The 25,282-nt window shown below is 46.2% G+C and overlaps 1 protein-coding gene across 2 annotated transcripts in view; it reads right to left on the bottom strand.

Annotated features, from left to right (window-relative positions):
* Positions 1 to 2,934: 2,934 nt before the first annotated feature.
* Positions 2,935 to 25,282, bottom strand: part of rai1 (retinoic acid induced 1) — a 51,336-nt gene continuing 28,988 nt past the window's right edge. The window contains exons 2-6 of one of the 2 annotated variants that reach the window (XM_080904151.1): positions 9,677 to 13,190; positions 6,600 to 9,568; positions 6,307 to 6,400; positions 5,210 to 5,259; positions 2,935 to 3,073 (exon numbers count right to left, since the gene is read on the bottom strand). In XM_080904151.1, the coding sequence (XP_080760277.1) occupies positions 3,065 to 3,073; positions 5,210 to 5,259; positions 6,307 to 6,400; positions 6,600 to 9,568; positions 9,677 to 13,118 (6,564 nt within the window). In that variant the 5' untranslated portion in view covers positions 13,119 to 13,190 and the 3' untranslated portion in view covers positions 2,935 to 3,064. Of the gene's footprint in view, positions 3,074 to 5,209; positions 5,260 to 6,306; positions 6,401 to 6,599; positions 13,191 to 25,282 lie in introns of both variants that reach the window. The other variant, XM_080904150.1, reaches the window with a different exon arrangement.

Genomic DNA, 25,282 nt, shown 5'->3' on the forward strand with positions numbered 1-25,282 from the left:
CGGGTTGAAAAATGATCAATAATTAAAAGTCTTACACTAACCTGAGATGATGTCTGCATTGTGTCTGGCTGAAATTCTAACTCAGATATGGACTAATGTCAGCAAAGGCTCCATTTTTCGGGTTGAGTTTCACGCAGGATTCCCTTCCTGACATAACCCCAAAGGGGACTTGTGTCTCCAGCTGGAATCGAACCAGTGACCTTAAGCTTGCCAATAAATGTGTTGGAACACGTCATTAGGTGCACCTTCCTAATACTGGGTTAGAACCCCGTTTATTACTTTGTGGCGAATTCAACAAAGTTCCTCTGAGATTTTGGTACATATTGGTGCGATAGCATCATGCAGCTGCTGTAGATTTGTCGAAACATTCGGATACAGTGAACTCGTCATGTTCAAGCAGCCAGGTTCATATGATTTGAGCTTTGTGACACAGTATGTTATCTTGCTGGAAGGACCCATCAGAGTTGGTACACTGTGGTCATAAAGGGCTGGATATGGTCAGCGACAACACTCAGGTAGGCTTTGGTGTTTAAACAATGCTTGGTTGCTGGTAAGGAGCCCAAAGTGTGCCACAAAAATCTCCCCCACACAATTACACCATCACCTAATCATAATTATAAGGTAGAGTGAATTCATGCTGTTTTTGCCTACCAACCAAATGTCATGACAGAAATTGAGATCCATCAGACCAGGCATCTGTCGTCCAATTTAGGTGACCCGTGAGAACTGTAGCCTCAGTTTCCTGTTCTTAGCTGACAGGAGTGGCAGCCAGTGTGGTCTTCTGCTGCTGTAGCCCATCTCCTTCAAGTTTTGACGTGTTGTGCAGTCAGAGACGCTCTTCTGCATAACTTAGTTGTAAGAAGGAGTGATTTGAGTTAGTGTTGCCATCCTATAACTCCTCTGACCCGCAGCGTCAAGAAGACCTTTTCTGGTGTTTAAACCTTCTGTTTGTGAGAGGCAGCCAATCAGAACAAAGTTGACTTAATTATTGTTTCAGTGAGAGGTTGAGATGATGTTTTGAAATGTGACTGATGCAAAGCTACTCTAGCAGAGTCCAAGAACAAACGTATGGAGCTGAAGATGAGCATTATGGGTCCTGTTAATTATAATAAATAGCAGAATGTTTCTGTATGATTTCTTATCATGTTAAGGATTAACTGTATTAAAATATGGCTTTTTAAGCATTGTCATTATTCCTCTTTCTAATTTGTGCCCTTGAGTGGCCACTCTGCACAGAACCACAATTTACATGTCTTACTGTCAGTGCGTGTTGAGTGAAGACAAAAAGAGCAGGCATTGGTCATAGCAGCATTGAAAGGTGCTGGTATATTTAACATTGGCGTTACAAAAAACATTTCAAACAGAGTGATGCTGTGTCATCAAGTCCAAACAAATAGACATGAAAATCAATAAACGGCATGCTCCCACTTAAGACAAGTGACATTCCCAAAAAAGGTTTGTTTTTTTTTCATCAATGGATTCTTTTAATAACATTTTATAAGCAATAACATATTCCATTTTATAGAAAATAAACATCTCTAGGAAATACTATACACAATTATATTAGTACATCACATTTTACATTTAAACAGCATCAAATACCTATATACACCATTAAATAATGAGCTTCATAAAAGAGAAAGTTTGGTGTGGCATTTTTGCACTTTCTTTTATGCCCTAATACTTAAATATGTCTCCTTTTGAAAATGACCGGTACTTTAACTGACGCCCCGCACGGGGCATTGTTATATAGCATGGCGGAGTGAAAAGAGGCTACATTTTTCGATACACAAACAGATGGGTGTGTGTGTGTTTCATGACATCAGGATTGAATGCACGTCTTTCCTCGCGGCTGTGGTGTGCGAAATAATCTCGAAATGTTGTTAACAGGTAATACTTCTTGAACTGTACATAGATATGAAGTGGATGGACTGACTCCCGGTGGGTCCTCTGAGCCCTCGTCTGCAGCTTGTCGAGTGATGATGGTGGTGTCTGCTGTACATACTGACTGTGCGCACAGTTGAAGTAAACTCTTAAACAGAGTTCATATTTTTTTTCTCATTTTCATATATTTATATATATATATTTTAATTTCTGAATAGCACAAAGCCGGACATATACCAAGGGTGACGCAATGATGTTTAGCCATAATGCACATCAAAATACAGCTCCCGAGATAAGAGCCGTATATTAAAATACTGCGTCCATTTTTTTTCCTCAACTCTTCAGTATCAGAATATTTTGAGCCTGTGAAGCACATCATCATCATCATCATCATCATCACCATCATCTTGTACGGTTTCCTCATCCTCACCTGTTTCATTTTGTCTCTTGTTTTAAACACAAACGCGCACATTGAGATACATCCAGTGGTTGGCTGCTGTTTTTTTCTTTTCTTTTTTTTTTTTTTTTTGACGCGTGACATCTTGAGTTAGAGAAGCAATTCTTCATACTCCCACAGACACATATGCACAAACACACTGATGGTGTGCTTGGAGAATGACAATTCTATGGTTATCACATACAAACACATGCGCGCACTCTCTCACACACACATACACACGCACATATGCACCTCTTGGCCCACAGACAAGGTGGCCAGAGGGATGTCCCTGTCCAATCAGTGTCCGCCGAGTGTCTGAATATGATAGCAACGCATCCGAAGGCAGAACACACACATGCGTTCCTCGCTCTGCATTTCAAACGGGTCCCCATGTACACTGGCCTTAGGCGCGCAGTCTCTAAAGCGCAGCCTACCCTCCTGTTAAACAGTGTCACTGCCTTCTGCCTTGCAGTCAAGGGCTCAGTTGAGAAAGCACATTTCTAGGGCGGCTTCAAGGAGCAGCTGTTCTCTGCAGAGCTGTTTTTCCACTGTTTGTATTGCTCCTAGCTCCACTTCAGCGCTGCCTTTTAACCCTCGCCCAGCCGCGCTGGCTGGCGTGCCTGTTCGTCATCAGTCGTCACCGTGTCTTTAGGAATAGGGAGTGGATTTTGCCTCGCTGGATCGGTGTTGTCTGGCGGAGAGGTGATGGTGTTGGCGATGAAAGTGATACACAGGAATATCTTACAGGTCCTGTGAAGGAAGTGCACAGATGTAAACACAAAGTCAAAAACACAATTGGGATACAAATGTGTGAGGTGTGCCAGAAGTTTTCCTTCCTCGCCCAGAACTCTTGAGCTCTTTTCTCATCATTTCCTGTGACTTGTGAGGCTTTTTTGTGCTCGAATTTAAGCACCTAAATTCTTAAAAGCTGCAGTAAATGTGCAGACAGGTAAACTGCAAGCGTAGGCGTCTTCTGTGCAGATGTTGGTATAATACAATGCTGAAAGGGATTCTGTGCAGATTTGCAGAGTGAAGGCATTAAAGCAAGCTGGCTCTGGTGTGCTGGAGTGGGGAGATGGATGCAGCTGACCAGTGAACCAGCTCACCTATGAAAGACGCAGCAGGAACACCTCTAAATTGTGCTGGTGTGGTGGTTGAGCACTTTCTTTCCCCCTTCTACTCTTCTGCATCCCCTGATATCTCTTCCACTGTCTCTCTCTCTCTTTCTCTCTCTCTGAACTGCCAGCTGCCCATCCTTATGCCCTGGATTCAGACCAGCAGCATTGCTCTCTCTGTTTTATCTTTCTACTTTCAATCCTTCTACTTCCCCCCTTCTCCTCCCTCCTTAAAGCCTACCTCTCACTCCTTTTTTTGCTTTTTCCTCTCTGGTACAACTCATTTTCCTTCACACCTTCAGTCCCGCTTGTTTTCTCCCCACCTCTCTATCACAGAGTGTCGCTCCCTTTGCTGCTCGTCTCTCTTGTTGCCCTCTTTTTCTCCTTCTATCTCCGTCTCTTTCAGCCTGCCACTCTCTGATGTAACTGCCCCCATTCGTCTTTTGTTCCCACTCAGTTGCAGCACAAAACGCTCTGTTTTTCTCTCTGCCTGTCTGTCTGTCTTGCGTTCGCTATGTGTATATGTGTGCGAGCTTCCAGGCAACCTGTTAATGAACCTGCGTGGACTCTCACAGTGTGTGTCCATTAGCACTGGACAATCCACAGCTGCAGGCAGTGCGTTTGTGTGCATTTTTTCCCCCTCAGCCCTGAAAGCAAGTGAACGCAGGCGAAAGGGAGAATTTCTTAGGGGGACCCATGGGTGGGGTGGTTGTGTGCTTGTGTCTGTATGTGTGCGTACGTGTGTCTCTGCTCTTCCCTTTGATTAAGCCGCTCGGCGTAAATTGGCACGGCACAGACCCCCCCCACACACACATGCAGACCTTCAGATCCCTCAGCTGATGACAGCTCTGCCTCAGCCTGCTAACAACAATCTATCCCTCTCTGACTCGCTCTCCTTTTCTCTCCGTTTCTCACACGCTATTTCTGCTGCTTAGACGTGGGAGTTGAGGTGAAGAGAGGAGTGGAGAAGATGACAAAGAACGAGGGAGAATGGGATGAGGAAAGATGAAGGGAGGACGGCTGAAAACGGAAAAGGGAGCTCGCAGGAGATGAGAGGTGAACAGAGTGAGAGACTGGAGGGGGGGGAGAGAGCTGGAACAGCAGGGTAGCAGCGAAGCAAAATAAGGGGAGCGGAGGGGGGGAAAAAGGAGGAAGGGAGAGAAATAATGAGAGAAAGGAGAGCAAGAGAGAGGGAAACGGTGGAGAGAGCATGTGGGGAAGATAGCAGGCAGTGATGGTGGGTGGGGTGTTTTGATCAGCAGCCAGCTTTTCATCCCTGTCAGTCTGCACAGAGGAGAACAGGAAAGGAAGAGGAAAAGAGGAAAGGAGGGAGGGAGGGAGAGATGCAGAGCGGGGAGGGAGGATGGGAGGCTACTGCCACTGCTGCCTCAATGCACCGCTGCTCCCTGCTGAATGTCAGCATCTCTAGCACCCCCTCCCCCTCCACACTCCCTCCCTCATTTGACCTTCCTCCTTTTGCCATGCAAACGCATCGCCACCAGATGGCGTCTGCCCTACAAGGAAGAACTGGACGTGGAGGAGACCATTCGAATGAACTCGGAGAACAGTGACCCTGCAAATGCAGCAGTTTGAAGTCACAGTAGCAGGCGATGGTAATAAAATGAAGGGCGCTCGTTGATATGGTGATTTTAACTCGCCGAGGTACACTGATGTTGCCTGTGAAATGCTGGGGAACTGTTAAACTAACTGTTAAAGCAGGACGAAGTAATAAAGCATGCTTTCACTAGTTTAGTGGGTTTTTTTTCCTTACCTCGTGTTTAGGACATTTGATGGAGAAGTCATCCTCGTGGAATGTGCAGCCTGTGCAGAAAGAGAAAAAGCAAAGAACAACAGAATGAGGTGTGAAATCTCAGATTCACATTTTACTTTGAATAAAAAACATACCAGGAGGCTAATCCTGACAACAACAACAACAACAACAACAAAACAAACCCACAGCTCTCCTCAAAAAGCACAAATGAATGAAAAAAAAACTGAGCTAAATAAAAGAGCGATGCAAGCGAGGGAGAGCATCAGAGGAAAGAGGAAGACTGAGTGGATACGTTGCAATGCAGACAGGCAGGCAGGCAGTCAGATATGGCTGGTGCACTCAGCGGGATTAAAAAAGGGCCTCGCTCTGCTCCCTGTGCTGGCTCGGCAGACGTGGCAGACCGTTTAATCCTCGCACTGTACTTCCTTGGCATGAGATAATATAAGGGGGAAACCATGTTACACATATGCTGGCACACGGACACTCTCTTGTATTAACAGCAACCACACACGAGCGCTGATGGAAATGCACGTTGGCCAAGTTGTTATAAGGTGTGCATGGCAGTGTTCTGGCAAGCATTTGGAAAGGAAGGCACGAACATGCAGACACACACATGCACGCTCAGCCTCCAGACAGCAGCAGCGTGGATGGATGGAGCCACAGGGGCTGTGGTCAATAATACACACACACATACATGCAAGCTCAGCCTCCTCCCTCTATCTCTTCGCTTTCTCCTTTTTGCACACTCCAGGGTTCCACTTTCCTCTCATCATTCCCTGTATTCAAAGCTCCCTTCTTCATTCCCTCTCTCTTTTCCTCTTCTGCTCTGCCCTAACACTCTCAGACATCTCTTCTCGCACTCAATAATGCTACTCCTTGATGCATTTCCCCCCCTCTCACTCTCATTTAACCACAACCACTTCCCCTGCACTCTCTTTTCATTTTTCCAACCTATTTTTCTGCAATTGTTCCCTCCCAATTGGCCTCTCATCATTCACATTCCCAATTTCCCTCCTCATTTCTCCCTTCTCTTCTTAGCTTTTTCTTGTCTTTTTATCCCCCTGTTGCTCCCTCCCTCTCTCGCTGTGGTCTCTTACCTATCTCTTTGGCGCAGACATAGTGGTATTTATGAGAGCAGCCTCTCCAACAGCAGCTGAGGGACGCCCCCACAATCTGGCACTTGTAGCAGCTCTGGGGTTAGTAAGACAGATGGACATATGGATCAAGACCAGTAAAGAAACAAACAGTTTGACCAACAGAGGCACATTCAGAAAGGGAGAGAAAAGAGGGGAAAATGTTAAAAGTTTTCAGCAATTCTGAAAGATATTTCTTAGCATCCAAACACATGTCAGATTGGTCTAAGATTCACTGATGATAACTGCTGTCGTACCGTTTGGGCTGAGGTGTTGGCTGCCTCCTTCAGTCCGTATAGCCTTCCAGCTACCATAATTATCCCCTTGGTCCAGATGGCACAGTTTTCATGGGCCCAGTGCTCCTTAGCCTCTGCCTCCATTTGTAGCCTTTGGAACAAGCTTTCATTGCCCTCTTGGCCCGTGGGGGCTCCTGTGTTGACGGCCTGTAGCTGCTTCATCCTCTTGAACCTCTCTCGGAGAGTTAACCTTCGTAGGCCACCTTCCCGACCCGGTCTTTCCATTCTTTCTGCCCGTCGAAAACGCCAGTGATGCCTGCTGCTGCTACTGCTAACACTTCCCTCTTGAGCGGTTGCTTCTGTATTTCCTTCCGTTTCTGGGGTGCCCTCAGTCTCACTCTTTGAGGAGTTGCCCGGTTCTTCGCTGCTGCCGCTGTTGTCGTCGTTGGTCTTGTCCAACTCTTCCCTGAAGGCTTCTGTGTGTGTAATCGTCAAGATTTTCCGTGGAACCCCGTCCTCTGTGTAGTAAGGTCCACATAAATCACCTAAGTCTTTGTAGTTTGCCGGTTTCCCACACAGGCAACATGTCAGACACCTCCCAACGAGATCTTTATTTATTGTGGGTCCCTGCAGCATGGCAGCAGTGTGTGGCACTACCTTTGCAACTGTGAAAGGATTCCTCATTCTGAGGATGCCCTTTTTTCTGCGTCTCTGAAATACGACCGCATCCTCCGCCTTGTTGACTATGGCACACCAGGAAGAAAAGTCTCTTGAGTTGTTAATCCGTACATAAGGATAGAAAGACAGTTTAGACCTTTGATGGATCCATCTACGCCTGATCCTCTTCACAGAAATGGTCTCGGTCTGTTTTTCTGATACTGTCACTACAGGACCGATAACACACGTCTCCTTGTTTTCTGTGATTCCTTTTTCCCTTCTTTCCCTTTCTTGTCTTTCTTTCTCCTCTTTTTCCTCCTGTTCACATCCTGCTGCCCTCACTACTGCCTCAATTACCTCGATGGCATCTTTCATCCCGGGTTTTGGCCCGGGCTTTTTGTGGATCTTAATTGGCTTGCCAGGAATCGGCTCTGTTGAGGCTTTGCTTCTTTTCCTTTTAGCTGGGCTTGCTGATGGTTTTCTGCCTCTTCGAGGTTTATGGATGAGGTCTGTACTGGTAACCTGGGGAGTTTCTATGATGTCATCTGTGCTGATTGGCAGAGGTACTGTGGGCTCTGTGGGGTTGACCTTGTCCTCCACACTCTCCTGTTGCTCGTCTGTTTCAGTGTTAGCCTCCTCAACTAAATCTGTTTCCTCTGAAGAGGACTGGCCTTTTCTTTTCTTCCTCCTTTGTTTCAGGTGCATCTCATGGTTGTTTTTGATGGCCCTTTGCTTTGCTAGTCTTGGTGTTGTAACTATTAGACTCCCTGCTTCCAAGGCTACCACTGAGGCATCTGTACTCTCCACCATGGCCCATCGCTTCCTTTTAGTCCTCACAGACTTGGCGGCAGCTGTAGATACGCCTTCTGAGGCCTCCGGTATCCACTCACCTGGAGCGCTGTCTTCTACTGCGGCCTCTGAACTCCAGACATTATCAGCTAGAACATCCTGCTCTGTCCCTGGTTTAATATCTTCCTGTGTTGCTTCATTTTTATTTACAACCTCTTCTTCCAGCCCTTGTCTCACCCCCTCTAGTGTTGGTGGCTCTGGACTCATGTCTTGCTTTTCTCTGTCTTGTGTCACCTCCACTTTCCTCTCTCCCACCTCAAGTTGCTTCTCTCCATCTTGTTGAGACTCTATCACCTCAGTGCTGTTCGTCACAATAGACGTCTCACCTTCCTTTAAGATACGCTCAGGCAAAGCCTTGGTTGTCATGTCATCAGTCAGACTGCTGTCTAGCTGGGGGATTGGGAGGTGTTTCTTTGAGCTAGGAGATGTAATCTTCTGCACCATGGCCTCATATTTCTGTCCTCTGCCTTTGCGTGGTGGGAGAACTTTTGTTTTAGTGGGGCACTGAGGAGGCACCACAGGCGGGTCACTAGTGATGTCAGGTCCACTGGTGTTGGCCAGAATGTCTTTGGTTATGGGAGTGACCACAGGTTCTTTCTTAGGCGGCCCTCGCTTTCTTCGTGGGCCACGTGTGACCTTCTCTTTAGGTGTTTGGACGGCCTGTTCCACCAGGGCGGGCTGAGGCGGTAACGTTTTTGGTTTGGGTTTTGGACCCCTCTTTCTTTTTAATGGTGTAGAAAGTTCTGAAGTAGGTTTCCGTTTTAGTGGAAGAGGGATCTTTTCCTCAGATTGCTCAGGTGGCATGTGTGGTGTGGGTGGGTCTCCTGTAACTTCATTATCTGTGACTGCAGTCTGAATGGGGGAGAGCATTTGCTCCACAGTTATGAGCTCTTCTTCTTTAAGAGAAACATCGCTGGCTTTAAATTCTGTGACTGTCTCTGTGAGAATATCTTCACCCATATTTTTTTCTTTTTCTTTTGACAGTTTTTCCTGGGAGGGCTTCCTGGATCTCAAAACCATATTTTTGCTCTCGTTCTCTGGCGTCTTTAGCTCATGGTGTGCTTGTTGCTCCTCTTGTGTTGCTCCCTGGTTTACTTGTGATATTGTAGATTTCAGGCTCTTCCTACTCCTGCTTTGCGGCCCCACGAAAGGCTGAGTGGTTTCTTCCTGCTGCAACAATTTAGGTTTAGCAAGTGAACCTTTGGGCCGGCCCACTGGGGCCTTGATGGGTGCAGTGTCAGTGTGGGACAAAATGCCTGGAGACTTGGGTCCAGGCTTAGGTCCTGGTTTTGCACCTGGCTTGAGAGCTGGTTTTGGACCAGGTTTTGGTCCTGGTTTTAATCCAGGTTTTGACCCAGGTTTTGGTCCAGGCTTTGAACCTGGTTTGGGTCCTGGTTTTCGTTTTATAGGAGTCTCAATTTTCGGTGGCAGTTCTGGTTCATTTGGCAGAGGTTTTGGTCCCTGTTTTGGTCCTGGTTTTAGCCCTGGTTTTGGGCCAGGTTTTTGGGCTAGTTTAGGCCCTTGTTTTGCACCTGGTTTTGACCCTGGCTTTACACCAGGTTTTGGCCCTGGTTTTGGCCCAGGCTTTGAACCTGGCTTTGGGCCTGGTTTTCTTTTTACATGAGGTTCGGCTTTAGGTGGCAAATCTTGTGCGTTGAATGAGCGTGTGCACATTCGTGAACGAAAACCATCACTTAGCATTTTGGGAGTCTGACTCACAATAGATTCCTGATGGGCTAGATCCATTTGATCTGAGAATAGCTCGGTTTTGCTTGGAGGCATGCTTGTTTTCTGTGTGTGTGAGTGGCCTCCTTCCTCTTCCTTTCCCCCCTCCCTCTCCAAGCTTAGCTGTTGCCTGATTCCCACACCTGAATGCATGATTCTTCTTCTGCCCCTGGCATGCTTACGTCCAAATGCCCTCGGCTGAGCAGATGGAGCCACAGGTTCTGGTTTGGCCAAAGGGGTTACAGCGCTGGAACAGCTGATGCCTGGTTCCATGTCCTCGTCACCTTTTTTCGGGGAAGGTGGAGTGTCTGCCCAGGAGGGGGCTGAGGGAAGTATTGACTTCCCTGGTAGCTGAGGAGAGTCTGGCTCCAGCACTTTAGCATCACTGTGATCAATATGATCCCTGGCCTGAGATGGAGGTGTTGACTTGTCATTGAGAGCAGAGAAGACTGGCATAGCAGACTGAGGCTGAGGGGCAGTGTCACCAATTGCTGACTCCATTTCAGAGGCATCTGCTGCGGCCGTTACTGCTGCTGAGTTTGGATGGGCAGGTCCCCCTGCAAACTCCTTGTCAGAATGGAGCTCAGCAGTCTGGCTTTCTGTCTTGCTGCCAATATCCCCAGACATCTTTTCTAATTCATCTCTTTTATTCATGTGCTCCTCTTTCAATGACTCGGTCAATTCCCCACCCTTCCCCAGTTCCTCCCTCACCTCTACAGACAGAGGTGGTGAAAGGGAACATTTCTCTTGTTTCTCTGTTTCTTTTTGTTCCTCTGCATTGGTTTTCTCCTTTTCTCTCTCTTCCTCTTCACCCTCTCCTTCATTGTCCAGGTCTCTTGTGTCTCTCTTGTCTGAGACACGGTCTTCCAAGGCCTCAACTTGAGGAGTTGGAGACGTGTTTTCTGAGCTGTCCTCCTTCCCTGTGGAGTATTGATCCTGCTCAAGGTCACCCCTGGAAATGAATGGCAATGTTTTCACTGAGCTCTCAGATGCAGTTGGAGACTCAGATTTGTATGTCTCTGATTTCATCTCCTGGCCAAAATGATCTTTGTGGCTGGAATCAGACAGAGCTGCCGGTGACTGTTCAACCGAGTCTCCTGCATTAGGTTCATATTTAGTCTGGTACACTGTCTCCTCATAGCAGTAGGCTTTTCCTGTCCCCTCTTTGTTTATTTTGCTGTAAACATCTGGACATTTCTCTTCATCTGACCATTTTTCTAGCTTCTTTCCACATTTTGTCGTGTCCACATCTCTCTCACTCTTGTGGTCAGGCGTCTTCTCTGTTGTCAATTCTTCTTTATCAGAAGATTTCTCTGTCCAGGCCGATTCTTCGAAATTCTCTTTGACAGGCTCATTGATGTGCTGCATATCAGAGGGAGAATCTTGTTCTTGCTTCATGGGACTGGGGATTGTAATGCTTGTTGGAGATCTCTCGTCACTAATGCTCTTCACTGGAGTGCTCATGCCATCTCCTCCCTGCCCTGATTGACATCTAGCAGGGTCAGGGGTGAGGTTGTGCAGACCTGAGTCGCCAGACCTGGTAGACATGTCATCGGGAGATGCCATGGAGCATGAAGAGGCTGTGTCGACGCTGAGCTGTGTGTTGTTATGGGCCTGGGCTGGACTTCTGCCCTGGCCAAAGTAGTAGTAGCCCCTGTCCAGCGGTTCATCGCTGCTGCTGGAGTAGCCACCCTCATGGATTTCCATGGGCAGCGGTTGATGCTGTGGGGTACAGTAAGCATCCTGTATAGGTCCCCCACCCACACTGCCACCACTGTCTGGATATGGAGGACTTTTGTATTCCTCACCCTTTTTGGATGATACTGCACTTCCAGCACTGCTGTTGCTCCCGCCACTGCTGCGCTTACTGCCTTTTTTGTTTGCAACCACGGCCTCTGAAAGCAGGAGCTGCTGTACATTATTAGAGATGCTCTCCACCTGAGAGGTGAGAGCATTCAGACTCCACAAGCTGGGGTTTGACAATAGCTTCTCTGAGAAGCGTTCTTTCATTGTGGGGACCTGCGGTGTTGTGGAATAGCTGTGCGGTATGCTGGGTGAGGGGTGTGAGCGTGGGGGCATCAACATAGTGTTGGCACTGGCTTGTTCCTGCATGCCAGCTGAAGATGATGAAGAGGAGGAGGCTGCTCCAGGGGTCATAGGTGGCTGGCTATACTGGAATGACTCTGGATTGGTCATTAACGGTGAAGGGGTGGAACTGTATGAAGGGGAACGCCCCACAGATCGGGCTGGGGAGTGGCTCGAGGAGGGGCTACAAGTCTGATAATACTGTTCTGGGGACCTGACAGGCAACTCTGAGAGACAGTAGTTTTGTTGGGCTTGGCTATAGTGTTGGTATTTTGGATGGGGTTCCTGGGGGTTGGTCATGGGCTGCTGCTCGTAACCTCTTGAGGGAGGCTGCTGATATCCGTAACTGTTTTGGCTCGACCTGTAGGCCCCCTGCTTCAGATTGCCATGGCTGCTCATTTGTCTGCCATACTGAGAACCTGGAGGCAAGTTGTACCCTTTGTAACAGTGGGGCATAGGGCTGCACTTTTCCATGTATGTAGATGGAGAGGGTGAGTGCTGCGGGTAGTGTAGGTGACTCTGGGGATACATGAGAGGTGAAGGGGAAGGGTTGGGAGGATGGGGCTGGTGGTGGGGGCTAGTATAGACAGGGGTAGAGGGCTGGTGGCACTGGGTCTGGGAGTGGCCCAGCATATTCTGCTCCATGTACTGGGAGGAACTAGGTGCAGGAGTACCACTAGACTCCAAACGTCCAACCATTTCCTGCTCATACTGTGCTAACTGCGCTGGGTCCTCCCACTTCTGCTGGAGGTGGCCCTCGCTCATATATTGGGCTGAATAAGTTCCTGGGCCCATGTGATTACTGTAGCCCCCGGGACCCTGCAGGTGCTGACTGGGATTAGGTGGGGGCACTTTGCTTCCTCTGAATGATTTCTTTGCTTGTGAGGGTGCTGAGCCCCCATTTCCACTCCCATTTCCTCCGCCATTTCCTGGGTAACCAGCGTAGGCTTGCTGGCTGTAACAGTCCTTAGGTCCGCCTCCAATTCCTGGTCCTCCAGTTGTCGGCATGCTTGTCGGGTTTGCCAAGGAATGTGCCTCGTAGCCTGACCTGGTGTGCCCCGGGCCTGGGCCTGGATGTGGACCGGGTCCTGGGTGCGGGTGTTGTGGATGGGGATGATGCGGGTGTTGCCGGTAGGTCTCCAGGCGGGATAATTCATGGGGCTCCTGCTGGTAGCAGGGTTGGTTGCTGTGGTAACCACCGCTGCGCTCACGGAAGGACTGCATAACGTTCTCCGTCTGTAGCCAGAGCAGGGAGGTGAGGTGAGACGGGAAAGGGGAAAGGGGGGGTTGGGGGTTCTGGAGGCAGGGAGAGAGGGAAAAGTGAGAAAAAGAAGAAATGATGAGGGTTAGTGCTGCTGAGCTTGGAGTTCAGCTATTCTGCATCTTCTCCTTTGATATTCAGTGTCTAAATCTATTTTTACTTTCACCTGGAGTCAAAGGAAAGTTCTCCCTTTCTATGAGAAACTAATGATGACAGTTTTTGTACTCCGGCTCACAAACATTCAGACACACAGACACAGGTACATGCACCGTTCACTCCTTTAATATATTCACTTCATCATCATAACATGATTACCAGTGTTGGGCAAGTTATTTTGAAAAAGTAAATAATTATAGTTACTAGTTACTTCTTCAAAAAAGTAACTGAGTTAGTAACTGAGTTACCAGATTCTAAAAGTAATTAATTCGTTGAAAAGTAACTATTGCGTTACTTGCCTCTGGGGTCCAGGGTATAATTGGCCATTTTAACCACTTTTGATTTTACCTCGACATTTAACCTTTAACAACTATTTACTTTGCCTTGTTTGGTATCATTCTTTTCAGCACAACCTCACGTGTCTGAATTTACAGTTATGTTTTCATTTTGATATACTGTATTAACACAACTGATCTAAAATCAGACAAAAACATCAAATCCGATTAAAAAAAGTGATATTTTCACTGAAACAACCACAAACATGTTCATTGAATCATATTTCATAACCTTAAATGCAAATATAAATTGTGAATTTTAAAATCATATGCACAAGTTTTGCACACAGCAAGTTATTTGCAGCCATTTACCTTTCACTCTTTTTTTTATAACCATTTCAAACTATTTACAGAACAATCAGCTGTTCTGCATTTTATAAGATGCCACACAAATTATTTGTGCCACTCCAAAAAAAAAAATAAAATTCTGTCCACTATAAAGGAGAACATCACAGCCTGATACCTGCAGGTCTGACAGCAGCAGGTGCATCACTCCTGTTTTCTACCTGGAGACAACAGTCACCTCATTGTTCTGACACACAACACAAAACTATCCACAACACTACACACTAACTACACAAGACAACACATGAACTACACACTCCAAACATGCTGAACGTCACAAATCTCTCACATCTCAAAACTTGCTCTCTCTCTTTTTCTGTTCTTTCTCGCTCTCTCTCGCTCTCTCTCTCTCTCTCTCTCTCGCCGTCACTCCTAAAACTTCCCCCTCTTCCCTAAACAACCAAATGTCATGTCGCCATATCATTTTTTGATTGGTCGACATGGTGCATTTTTCCACCAACACGAACGTGTTAGGGTCCCTTGGTCGTTGACCCAGTGTTTTGTGTTTTTGGTTCTTTGATTTTGTTATTTCATTATATTCTAGCTTTGCTTTACGGGTTTTAGGATTATTCTTAGTTAAGGTTCTCTGGGTGGGGTTTGGTTAGAGTTTTAGTGTTCTGGTTTTCTGTCTGTGTAATCCTTAGTTGCTGTCTCCCCTGTCTGCCCTGGTCCCACGTCTCTGTTCCCTCTGTTGTAGTGACTGCATGTGAGTCTGTGTCTTTTTTTCAGTCTCTGTTATGTTTCCTGTTTTACTTTGAAAGTCCATGTCTCATGTTAATGTGTCTGGTTTTGCTTCCTTTGTCTCGTTAGGCCTGATTTGCCCCAGCTGTGTTTCCCTCCTGTTACTCATTCCCTGATTGCTCCCTCTGTGTATTTAAGCCCTGTGTTTCTCTATGTCCGTGTCGCGATCTACTGTTTATGTTGCTGTGTGTTTTGTCAGTCCACCGGTGTTAGTTTATTTAGATTTTTTCCAGTTATGTTATATTTGAGTTCAGCATTAAAGCTGTTTCGGTTTAAGTTTGTCTCTGGAGTCTGCACCTTGGGTCCTATTCCTGTCTGCACACAGCCGTCACTTAACAGAACGGGCGTTTTTTTGTTTTGTTTTGTTTTATTTTTTGGTCATAAGCAGAGAGTGCTTGCTAGCGCTGTCCTTAGACAGCAAACATGATGACAATATTGAGGAAAAAACGCGCGTATATTGTTTATCATGACTCTGGTTTTACGTGGCCTATCAACACAATTTAAAAACTGATATATATCACCTTGTTGCTTTGTCATCTTGAAGTGGTCATGTTATTGGCTTACCACGACTACTATATTCGTCCTCAGTCAAACAGCAGCACTCATGCGATTGTTTCCCCCCTAGCCAAAAGTGGGGCCAAAAGTGATTTGTCTACCAGAAAGTGATTGGTCCGCGGGAGCGCGCGCAGCTGCTTAAAGCTGTACAGCTACTTCCGTGCATATATATATATATATATATATATATATATAAGGTGCGGTAAGCTGAACACAGCTTCAGCTGTCTGTTTGTTGAAAAATAGTAACGGACCGCATTTTCTTGTTAGTAACAGTAACGGCGTTGTAACGATAGGAATAGTAATTAGTTAGATTACTCATTACTGAAAAAAGAAACGCCGTTATTTGTAATGCCGTTATTCCCATCACTGATGATTACACAACAATAACTGTGTTGTAGATTTCTTAGAATACTACCAGCTGCTAACTGTTGTTCATACGTGAAGAAATGTGCATATATCTGTGTGTCTCCTGGATCTTTTTTTCAGTCTTTTCACGATGAAAGGTGTCGCACTGAACTTTTGAAATCAGCTATTTATTTATCATATAAATAAATAATGTTTGTACGGGTGTGGGTGAAGATGCAGGCGTGCATAAGCGAAGCCAGGCACATGTTCACAGACTGCAGGTAGGCGGGATAATAACAATGATGTGTGTTTAACGTTTTTAGGAGATTATTTGTAACCGTTTCAGGTCTCAAAACACGATCCACAAACTTCTTGTTCTCCTTATTTTCCTCAAGCTCTTCCAGAAACTACAGTTTCTTACATAAACAAGCATTGTGAAGCAATATTTTCTGGCTTGTTTTTGATGCAGCATTTCATGAAAGGTACATCCAAGCCCTCTTTTTCTCCCCGCCTCTCCTCTCCCTGCTTTCTCTCGCACAGATGCAAACTCCAATTTTCTCCAAGGGGAAGCAGGAAGTGCTACACTCTGTGTTGGTGTGCATGCTCTCAGTACACCAGAAGGGGTTTTATAGTGTTTATGTATGGTATATCTGAGCGAATGAGGGGATGTTTGCCTGTAATGTGTGTATGTGTGCATGTGATGGAGAGGTGCAGGAGGGTGATTGTTTTGTGGTTTTGTTTTTTTTGAGGAGGGGAGGTGCTTTCCTACATTCATATAAAAGAGGAAGGAGGGGTGGAAAGTGTTCTTGCTCTTGATCTAAAAAAGGAAAAGCGTCACCTGGAGACAGAACACTGAGCCTCTGTGAATGTGTGTATATGTGTTTGAGTGTATATGTGTGTTTGTTGGGGAGCTTCAGCACAATATCCCTGCATTCTACCCACCCCGGGGACAGTGGTGCATCCCACCAGATGCACAGTAGCATTATTCATCACAGAAACACGGAGTGTGTGCGTGTGTGATAGGAGAAAGCTGTGTGCGAATGTTGCGTACATTCTTGCACGTTTGTGAGTGATTTTATTGGCGTAGGTTTGTGCTGTACAGTGTAGGTGTACAGATGTTGGTACTGCTTAATTATACACAAACACAAATGCACACAGATACAGATTCCCGTTGAGGTGGTGTGTATGTGTGTTTGTGTGTGAGTAGGACACTTGTTTACACAATGACCTATATAACATGCTTGTAGAGGACAAGGACCAAGCCTACCAAGCACAGTGAATAAGATGGCCTCAAACACACTGCATTTGAGTCTGTCTGTCTCTATTCGTCTCCTCAACAGTCCACTCTCAATAAGGATTAATTGGACTTTTAACCAAATGTGTGTATGTGTATGTCTCTCTCTCACACTAAGAAGCAAATAAACCAAAGGAATGCCTTCCCCAATCAATTTACTTCACCTCCATCAGTCTTTTCTCTTGTACCCAAATGCACTCGTGCATATGCCAGTGTCTACATTCCAGGCACGTCTCTCCTCCACCTCTGTGCTGCGCCTCCTCCTTTCATAGCCATCTTCCACAGAGAACCCTGGCACTGTGGAGTTGGCCGACTGCTGCATTTATGGTTGCGCTATGCCACAGCCTCGGTAGGGGTCAGAGAGGAGAGCGAATGAAGGATGCATGCTGAGATCACCAAATCTTCCTGGTTTAGCTGTCTATCAGTCCACCTGCGTCTGTTTAGTGAGGTAGTGCTAACATTGATTTTGCTGGTGCTTGAGCGCAGAGAAAGGAGGATGAAGGTGAAGCAAACACACGTACTGCCCGCTGTCCTTCCTTCTTATTAAATAGACTGTCTTCTTGCGGTTCTCAACACAATGTTATCTGTGCTGGGAAGGTGCTCATCTCCTCCATTATTCCATCATCTCTCCCTTCTTTCTTCTCCTTTTCTCTCTTTCTCTCTCTTTGTTTTTCTCTCACGCGCATTGAATAGAGAGGAGAATGGCAGCAAGAGGGGAAAGACAACGAGACCGAGCAAAATCGGGGTGTGGGAGGGGGAATTGAGTGTGGGGGATGCAAAAGCAGGAAAAGAGTGATAGAATGATAAGTTTGAGGATGAGGAAGATGAGGATGCAGAGGACAGAGGAGGAGCGATGATTGACTGAGTGGGCTTTACAACCTGGGCTCCTGGGAAATATGAGCTCCAGCAAACATCACACACACACACACACACACACACACACACACACACACACACACACACACACACACACACACACACACACACACACACACACATAGATGCACATACACACCGGGGTCCAATGCATGCAAAATTGTAGATGTGTGGAAACTTACTATGCAGGTCCATAATTAGCCAAATGCTTCAGCTTCACACACAAACATGAGCTGCTACAAGTGATTGATTACCGCGGAGCACTTCTCCACTTCTTATCGAGAAAGCTTCCCTCAAGGCCTTCTCTTTTTTTTTAGTGTGTTACTGTAGATTTGTAAACCATGAAGTCACCTTGTGTATGACTTTCCATATGCATTAAAAGGACGTACACAGCAGGAGTGTCCCATCTCGAGTATTAGAATGCGTCGGTCTCCAAATAAAACACATTCAGGATGGAAAGACAGAAGGGAAAGAGCGAGAGGGAGGGAGAGATGGCTGAATCGGATTTTTCCGCTGGATGGTTCATAATGTGCAGAGCTGTGACTGGTTACAGCCTTCATTCGTTTTTTATCCTCTCTCTCCCTCGCTTTCATCGCATCATCTTCAGAGGCAGCTTGAGATGGGATTTATCTCCTTTCTCTATTGCACGCACGCACACACATACACACTTACACACACACACAAACACACAAAGGGAGATACAGACAGCTCTCTCTCTCTCGTTCCATCAACTGTGACTCTGAAGCACTTCTGCTTCAAATCTTTTCCTTGCACTCTGTCTGTCTGACACAAACAAACACACACAGGCACACACACACACGCATACAAAAAAAATGGCGGCATAAAGAGTGGAGGGATGGGACGTCTCCCTGTGTGTTTACCTCCCCAGTCATCTCAGTTAATTATGCATGCAGAGGCAGTTTGCTCGGGAGGTGGAGCGGCCTGGGAGGAAACGCACACACACACACACACACACACACACACACACACGCAGACAAACATATACACGCATCTCATCACAGATATTCACAAAAAGTCACACTTCACCACCACCACCGGAATCATCACAACGCAACCTAGCACCACGCACGCCAAAGCTCGGCTCACATGCTCCTCGACAACCTGACAACGCATTTGAAAATAACCCAAACATGCCATGCTCCCTGCACCCCCTTCCTCTCTTCACTGCACTATACACACACACACACACACACACACACACACACACACACACACACACACACACACACACACACACACACACACACACACACACTCATGTCTAACACATCTGCCTTTAACACCCTGCTTAACACAGCACGCTCCAAAATAACACAGCAAAACCACTCGGCTGCTGCTCCCAATCAGTACGCCGCAATCCCCTCCCTAATTACACACACTTCAGTACGACGCAGAGCGTTCGGATGCCTCAAACTATCACTTGGCCTCTTCAGATTTCCTGTGCGTGCCCTCCCCCTCTCTCTGTGGATGCTCTGCCCTTTAACTCCATCACCTCAGGTTCAACACACTGGACAGGTGGTCAGTCTGAGTGACAGCTTCTCTGCCTCTCTCCTCCTCTCCTGCGCAGTGTCTGCCCAGACAGTGTGGGTGGGTTCCTTCCCAAAGGAGACGCTTAGAAGATGGAAGAAGCCAATATCTGCTCTGACATTTGTCTGTGGCCCACTGTCATGACACACAGCTGGAGGTCACAGGGGTTCACCCGCAGCCAGTCACATAGATTATTGGAGGAGACATAGAAGGGGGCGGAGACCTGCAACTGACACTTATAGACAGACGGGCAGACTGATGGATAGATAGTGGTTGAGGCCTGTTTGAGACTAACTTGAAGGGCCGATTTAGAGGAAACAAGGCGAAAGCTCCTAATTGACAGTGTAGAGTTTATGTTCACGTCAAACCCAAATTTAAGTTTCAGCCAGGAGGGGGAGCCAGAGATAACACAGCCAACAGAGGCAGATTTGTGGTTTTTTTTTTACAGATGTGGTTCTTTCATGTGTTATGGCATTTTTTTGGTCTTTATTGAAACTGGAGTATTCACTGTAGAAAAATCTAGTATTACATGTGCTGTAGGACGAATTGTGGCACAGTGGCACCTACTGAGAAGTCGTTGCACATGTTGGAGTCATCATTTCCCGCAAGTGTAACGCCACCCTATTGAAATTCATGTTTTACACATGTATGAATGCAGCGTTCACCGTGTGCTACATGTAAGTGTTCGAAAGCAGCCAAATGTAGGCATACGAGGTTACGCTTGCCTCTGCTACTATTGAAGAAGTTCAATGAAGTTCAATGATAATTAGAAGAAAATGAATGAATAGTTAATTTTTCTTGTGTATTTTTACAAAAACAACCTAAAATTGAATCACTTAAAAATTACAGTAAAATTTGCATGGAAATTTTACCAGGGATCTGGTTTGACCAAAACTTACGTGATTAAATTTGACGGTTGGTTCAGATCCAGATGTAGATCCAGAAATTTTGTGGCATTTTATGTCAAAAAAATGGAAATACAGATCATTTAAATAAAGAAAAACTGTTAGATGTCATCTAAGTGTTCTTGTGAAAACGTATCAGACTGATCAGGAACTGCTCTTCCCATCTTGGACTGCTCTGCCTAACTAGTCTGTCACCAAATTCCCTGTTTAACCAATTTCATATCCAGCAACATTTTAAGGCTGAAATGCCTCCATATCATCTAAATGTGAGTCTTGTTTAGGTTGATCTTGGAGATGACTTTGATTCCACGTAGGAATCCAGCTAATCTGAGGTCTACATTTGATGTAATTGGAGTTCATGCGTGTGCGAGATGTCGTCTTGTCTCTGGGGTTTGGGGATGACTCATCGGCATTCGCAGACATGACTCTAGACACAAATGTCTGCAGGTTCAGCGGGAAAGAATAAATAAAGGTCAGAGAGACAAAGCGAGGCAGATGTGTCTGTCTGCAAGCGAGAGAGAAATGCATCAGCCACCACAGCAATCTACTGGGAGGTTTAGGCTCAGAATCCCTATCTGGCTCTTAAGGCAGAGTGCAGAGGTTATCCCACCAGCCTATAAAATATCATTCTTTCTCTCTTCCTCTGTCTCTCTGTCTGTGGCATGAAAACAAAGACGTTCTACTCATTAGCAGTTGGACGGTGCCCAAATGTGCATCTGTGTCAATCTATTTCCCTTATTTGGCCGAAAAGCTGGTGATTGCCAATGACCTTTTCGACAGGAACAACTACACAGTGGGACGTGTTAGGCCATAAACAACAACAATAGGGATTGCAGTCACCATAGTAACCACAGAGCCAATCAGAGAAGTGAAAACCTTGAGTGGCATGAGGCAATCACACAGGTAATCCTTGTGAGTGCGTACACAGCAGTGAAAATCAGGACACTCAGACACAGATTAGTCACATGTTAGTTTTGTGCATTTTTTTCAATAAAAACAATACAATATTATGTGATCAGATATTAAAGACTATGACGCCGACATTTCTCCTTATTCACGCGCCATAGGCACATGTGCACTGATATCTTTACAGGGTTTTCATTTATTTTCTATTTGCAGCCATAACCTGACGGCCTTTCGCTTTTAATCGCATCCTGGAAAAGTAGAGGGCTCCCAGTTTGTACGTGATACTTTGACAAGTTGTGCAGAGATTTCCTTGTTCTGCACTGAATCTTTGATAACTACATATTGATTGTTTTATCCCTCACAGAGAGGAAAAACAATTCGACACGATTCAGACTCAAATCAGCAGCATTTAGTCAGCTCTGTGAGCTCTTTCGCAAATCAACTCCGATTTGACTTTGCTACTTCTTCTTATATCACTTTGTTCATTATTAATAAACTGCTTCACTTCCCTGCTGAACAATAGGCTGAAAATGAGCATGCAGGCTGTGAAAGGATAAGTCCTGGACACCTATTTCTTTTAATATCTTCTTCTTTTTTTTATAGCCTTGACCCAAAAATCATCGAACCCTCCCTTTTCCTGCTCCTCTGCACAACTCTCCTTTATCTCTTTTTCCTATCATCTATCTTTTCTTTCGCTCTGTCTTTCAGCGCGGTCACCTCCGTTGGGCAGCTGCCGTGCGTTGCCCTTTGAAGGACTAAACCTGGCTTTGTTGACATGGTAACGGAGTGATGAGACGAGTCCGAGTGGAGAAGGAGAGAGGGATGAGCGAAAGAGGGCGACATTCACACACATGCCATCAAGCACGCATTTGTAGGCTGTGCGTTTTTGGTGCAAAGGTTGTCTTGGATACGAGGCCCTGTGACAAGAATCAGGACAAATAAACCTGATTGCTCGTTACCCGTGTCCTGGTGTTTTTATGCTCTTGTGTGAGCGAGTCATTGTCAGTGTGTAGGTGGGCGACAACAAACGAAAGTCAATGTTGGCTTGCGGAACTCTTTACTAATATGTGCAAGCGCTTAGCATGAATATATTCGTGTGTAAAAGAGGGATAGAGCTTAATGATCAGGCTTGATTGACTGCAATATTCCTGCAGTGTGTGTGTGTGTGTGTGTGTGTGTATGTGCACATATGCGTCTGTGTCTGGTGGACTCTAAATGACCTTGCTGGGTGCAGATTGAGTGAGAGATATAGCCACAGAATAAAAGGAATAAAGAGAAAGAAGCACTATGTGGATTCATGCTCCCACAGTGCAGGTAACCTCACCCATGCCCACACACTTCTCTGCTTTTCTGTCTCCAGGTTTCTCTTTCTCCATCTCCCTTTCCCTCTCACGCACTCACAACACACACAAGGGAGTTAGGGTCCTGTAAAGTGGGCCGCAGAGCTACTTGGTATTCCATCAGAATCCTCCAGCAAGGGAGGATTGTGGAGCAGGGGAAAGAAACGATGCAGGAGAAAGATGATACACGGGAGAAGAGGACAAAAGCAAAGCAATCAAGAACGAGCGCGTTGGGTAAGTTCTCATATGCGAGAGCTGAAATCCACTTCGGCTCGCCCAAAAAGCAGGCGCAGGGAGGTAACGTACCTTCGCTTCAAGCGAATGTGCTGCTTTCTGAGGTTGAAAAACAGATGTGAAACGGCTCATATTTTGCAGTGACCCATTTTGGTTTGGCCCATCAAAGCACATCTTTCTGCCACAGACACACATACACTTACACACACACGTACGCACACACACACACACACACACATCCGTCCTTTCCAGGTAATGGGGTGGAGTGCTCCACTGAAGCAGAGGGAACTGAGTTGGAGCAGGTCTGGTGTGACATCCCGGTTGGGGCTCGTGATGCGTTCCACTCCCATGTCTTTGGTCCCTCCGCTCATTTACACATGCGCTCACTCACACATGTGTAAATGTACGCAAATTCACTTGGTCTCACACATGCAGACACACACACTGATTTGCACCTGCTCCCTCTTTGTGCCACTTCGGTTCATCTAATTGATGATGCTGTGTCACTCCTGCTGTCTCTCTAGCACACACACACATGCAAACACACACACACGCTTCCTCTCTGTTCTCCTTGTCTCTGTAACCTCCAAGTTGTACCCTGTCCTCCATTGTCCTCTATCTGTCCCTGCTCTCGCCCTTTAGCTACAGTGCAGCTGCTGGTGGTGCTTTTCGTGTCTGTGTGCATTTGCCTGCCTGTGTTGTGTGTGTGTGTGTGTGAGTGTGTGTGCGTGACCTTGTCTGAGGTTAGACTTGGGCAGACTGCTCTTTGGGTTACTGAGTGCAGAGGAGTGAGTGTCTTTTTGTGTGCAGTCGCCTCGATTTTATACAAAGTATTAAGCAGTAACTCGTTTTTATTTTTGAGTGATGTGGGGATGATATTTGAGAGCTTTCAGTGGTGAGCCAATTCTTTGACTCGTTCCTGCATTCATAATTTCAGAAGAAATGCCATACAAGCAGGCTTAAAATCAGGATTTAATCCTCATAATGACTTGGGGGATGGGGATGTGAACCACCAATATTATGCTGTGCAAGCCAGTCTACCTTCCTGTTTAGCTTCAGGTTATGCATCTGTTTGTATCTCATTTTGGCAAATTGTGCTTAAAATGAGCCTAATTAGGTATGTGCAATTTTCATTAGTAATATCTGTTTCTGTGCTTGTACTGACAAATACTACCAGATTAGTTTGTTACTGAAGAAAGGTTGAAAAAGAAGAGGTTCTCATTTTGCTCCAATTAAAAAATGTCAGTGAATTTATGTGACACTGAGGGCTTTGAACTGCCTTAATATGATCAATAAGCTGCGTTATTGCTTTGCAAGCTTAATTTATCGGTGAGGTTTGTCACATCTACTGCTCCATCTTCACCTAATACAGTGCTGGTGACAGGGGACAAACCACCTCATATGAACCAGGTTTTGTTGCTTTCAGAGAGTATCTTTGTCTCACATCTCTCCCTCTGCCTGCTCAATAGGAAATTAAAGGCTGACACAGGCTTTCTAGGGGTTCTAGATGTGCGTGCATGCATGTGACTGTGTGTTTGTCTATATCTATCTATATCTACTCTCATCTTCAAGTTTCCCGGCTCTCCTTTTCCTTCTGCTTTCCCCTTCTCTCAGCTGTTACCTGAGAGCCAGACTGGGGAATACTTCCCTCCATCTGCAGACACAGACAGCCCGACACTAAAAGCAGGATAGCCACCGATAAAGCGATTGCAGATACGTGAAATGAGAGGAGGATACAAAGCAGAGAGCAAGGAGAAGAGTTTGATCCAATAGGGCAGAGAAAAGAAGAAGCATTGAGGTAGAGGAGAAGGGATCGTTAGAGAGAGAGAGAGAGAGAGAGTGAGATGAGGGAAGCACTGCAGCCCAAATATATGGGAGAGCAAAGCACAAATGAGGAGATATTGGAAGAAATGGAAGAGCAGCAGGGGGAAAGGTGAGGAAAATGAGAGCAAGGCAGTGAAAGAAGGGGGAATATGATACGAGAGTATAAGAGGGGGAAGTAAAAAGACAGCTGTGTGGCGTGAAGGGGGTAAAGTGGGGTGATGTGAATGGAGGCGCAGAGTTGAGGAGAAGCGACACAGTGTGAAAGTGGGAGAGAGGAAAAGGTGCGCATGGCGAAGAATCAGAAGGAGCGATGTAAAGAAGGAAATGGAGTGGTGAGGGAAGAGGATGTGAGACTGAGGGCATAGAGACAAGGGAGAGGAAGAGTGGGAGGGAGAGATAGATTGAAGCTGCAAGATCAAGGCAGATGTGAGGGAGGATGTGAGGGAGGAGGGCACGGGTGGAGTGACGAGGGGGATGGAGAGACGCAGGGAGGAGAGATTGTTATCGCGGGGCCGTGCTGCCTATTGATTTGCGTTAGGATAGTGGAATAACAGCGGTACAAGGAGGCAGACTCCTGCGTCATTAGCAAAGAGAGCTCTTAAGACACCCGAGTGTGCGGCGCGCACGTGCATCCATGTTAGTCTGTGACCATATGGCATCTTCGCTGCCCATATGATTAGGGCCAGGAATAGTAAAGAGCAAAACAGAGAGACAGATGACA

This window comes from Rhamphochromis sp. 'chilingali', assembly GCF_963969265.1.
Source record: "Rhamphochromis sp. 'chilingali' genome assembly, chromosome: 15".
Classification (NCBI taxonomy): domain Eukaryota; kingdom Metazoa; phylum Chordata; class Actinopteri; order Cichliformes; family Cichlidae; genus Rhamphochromis; species Rhamphochromis sp. 'chilingali'.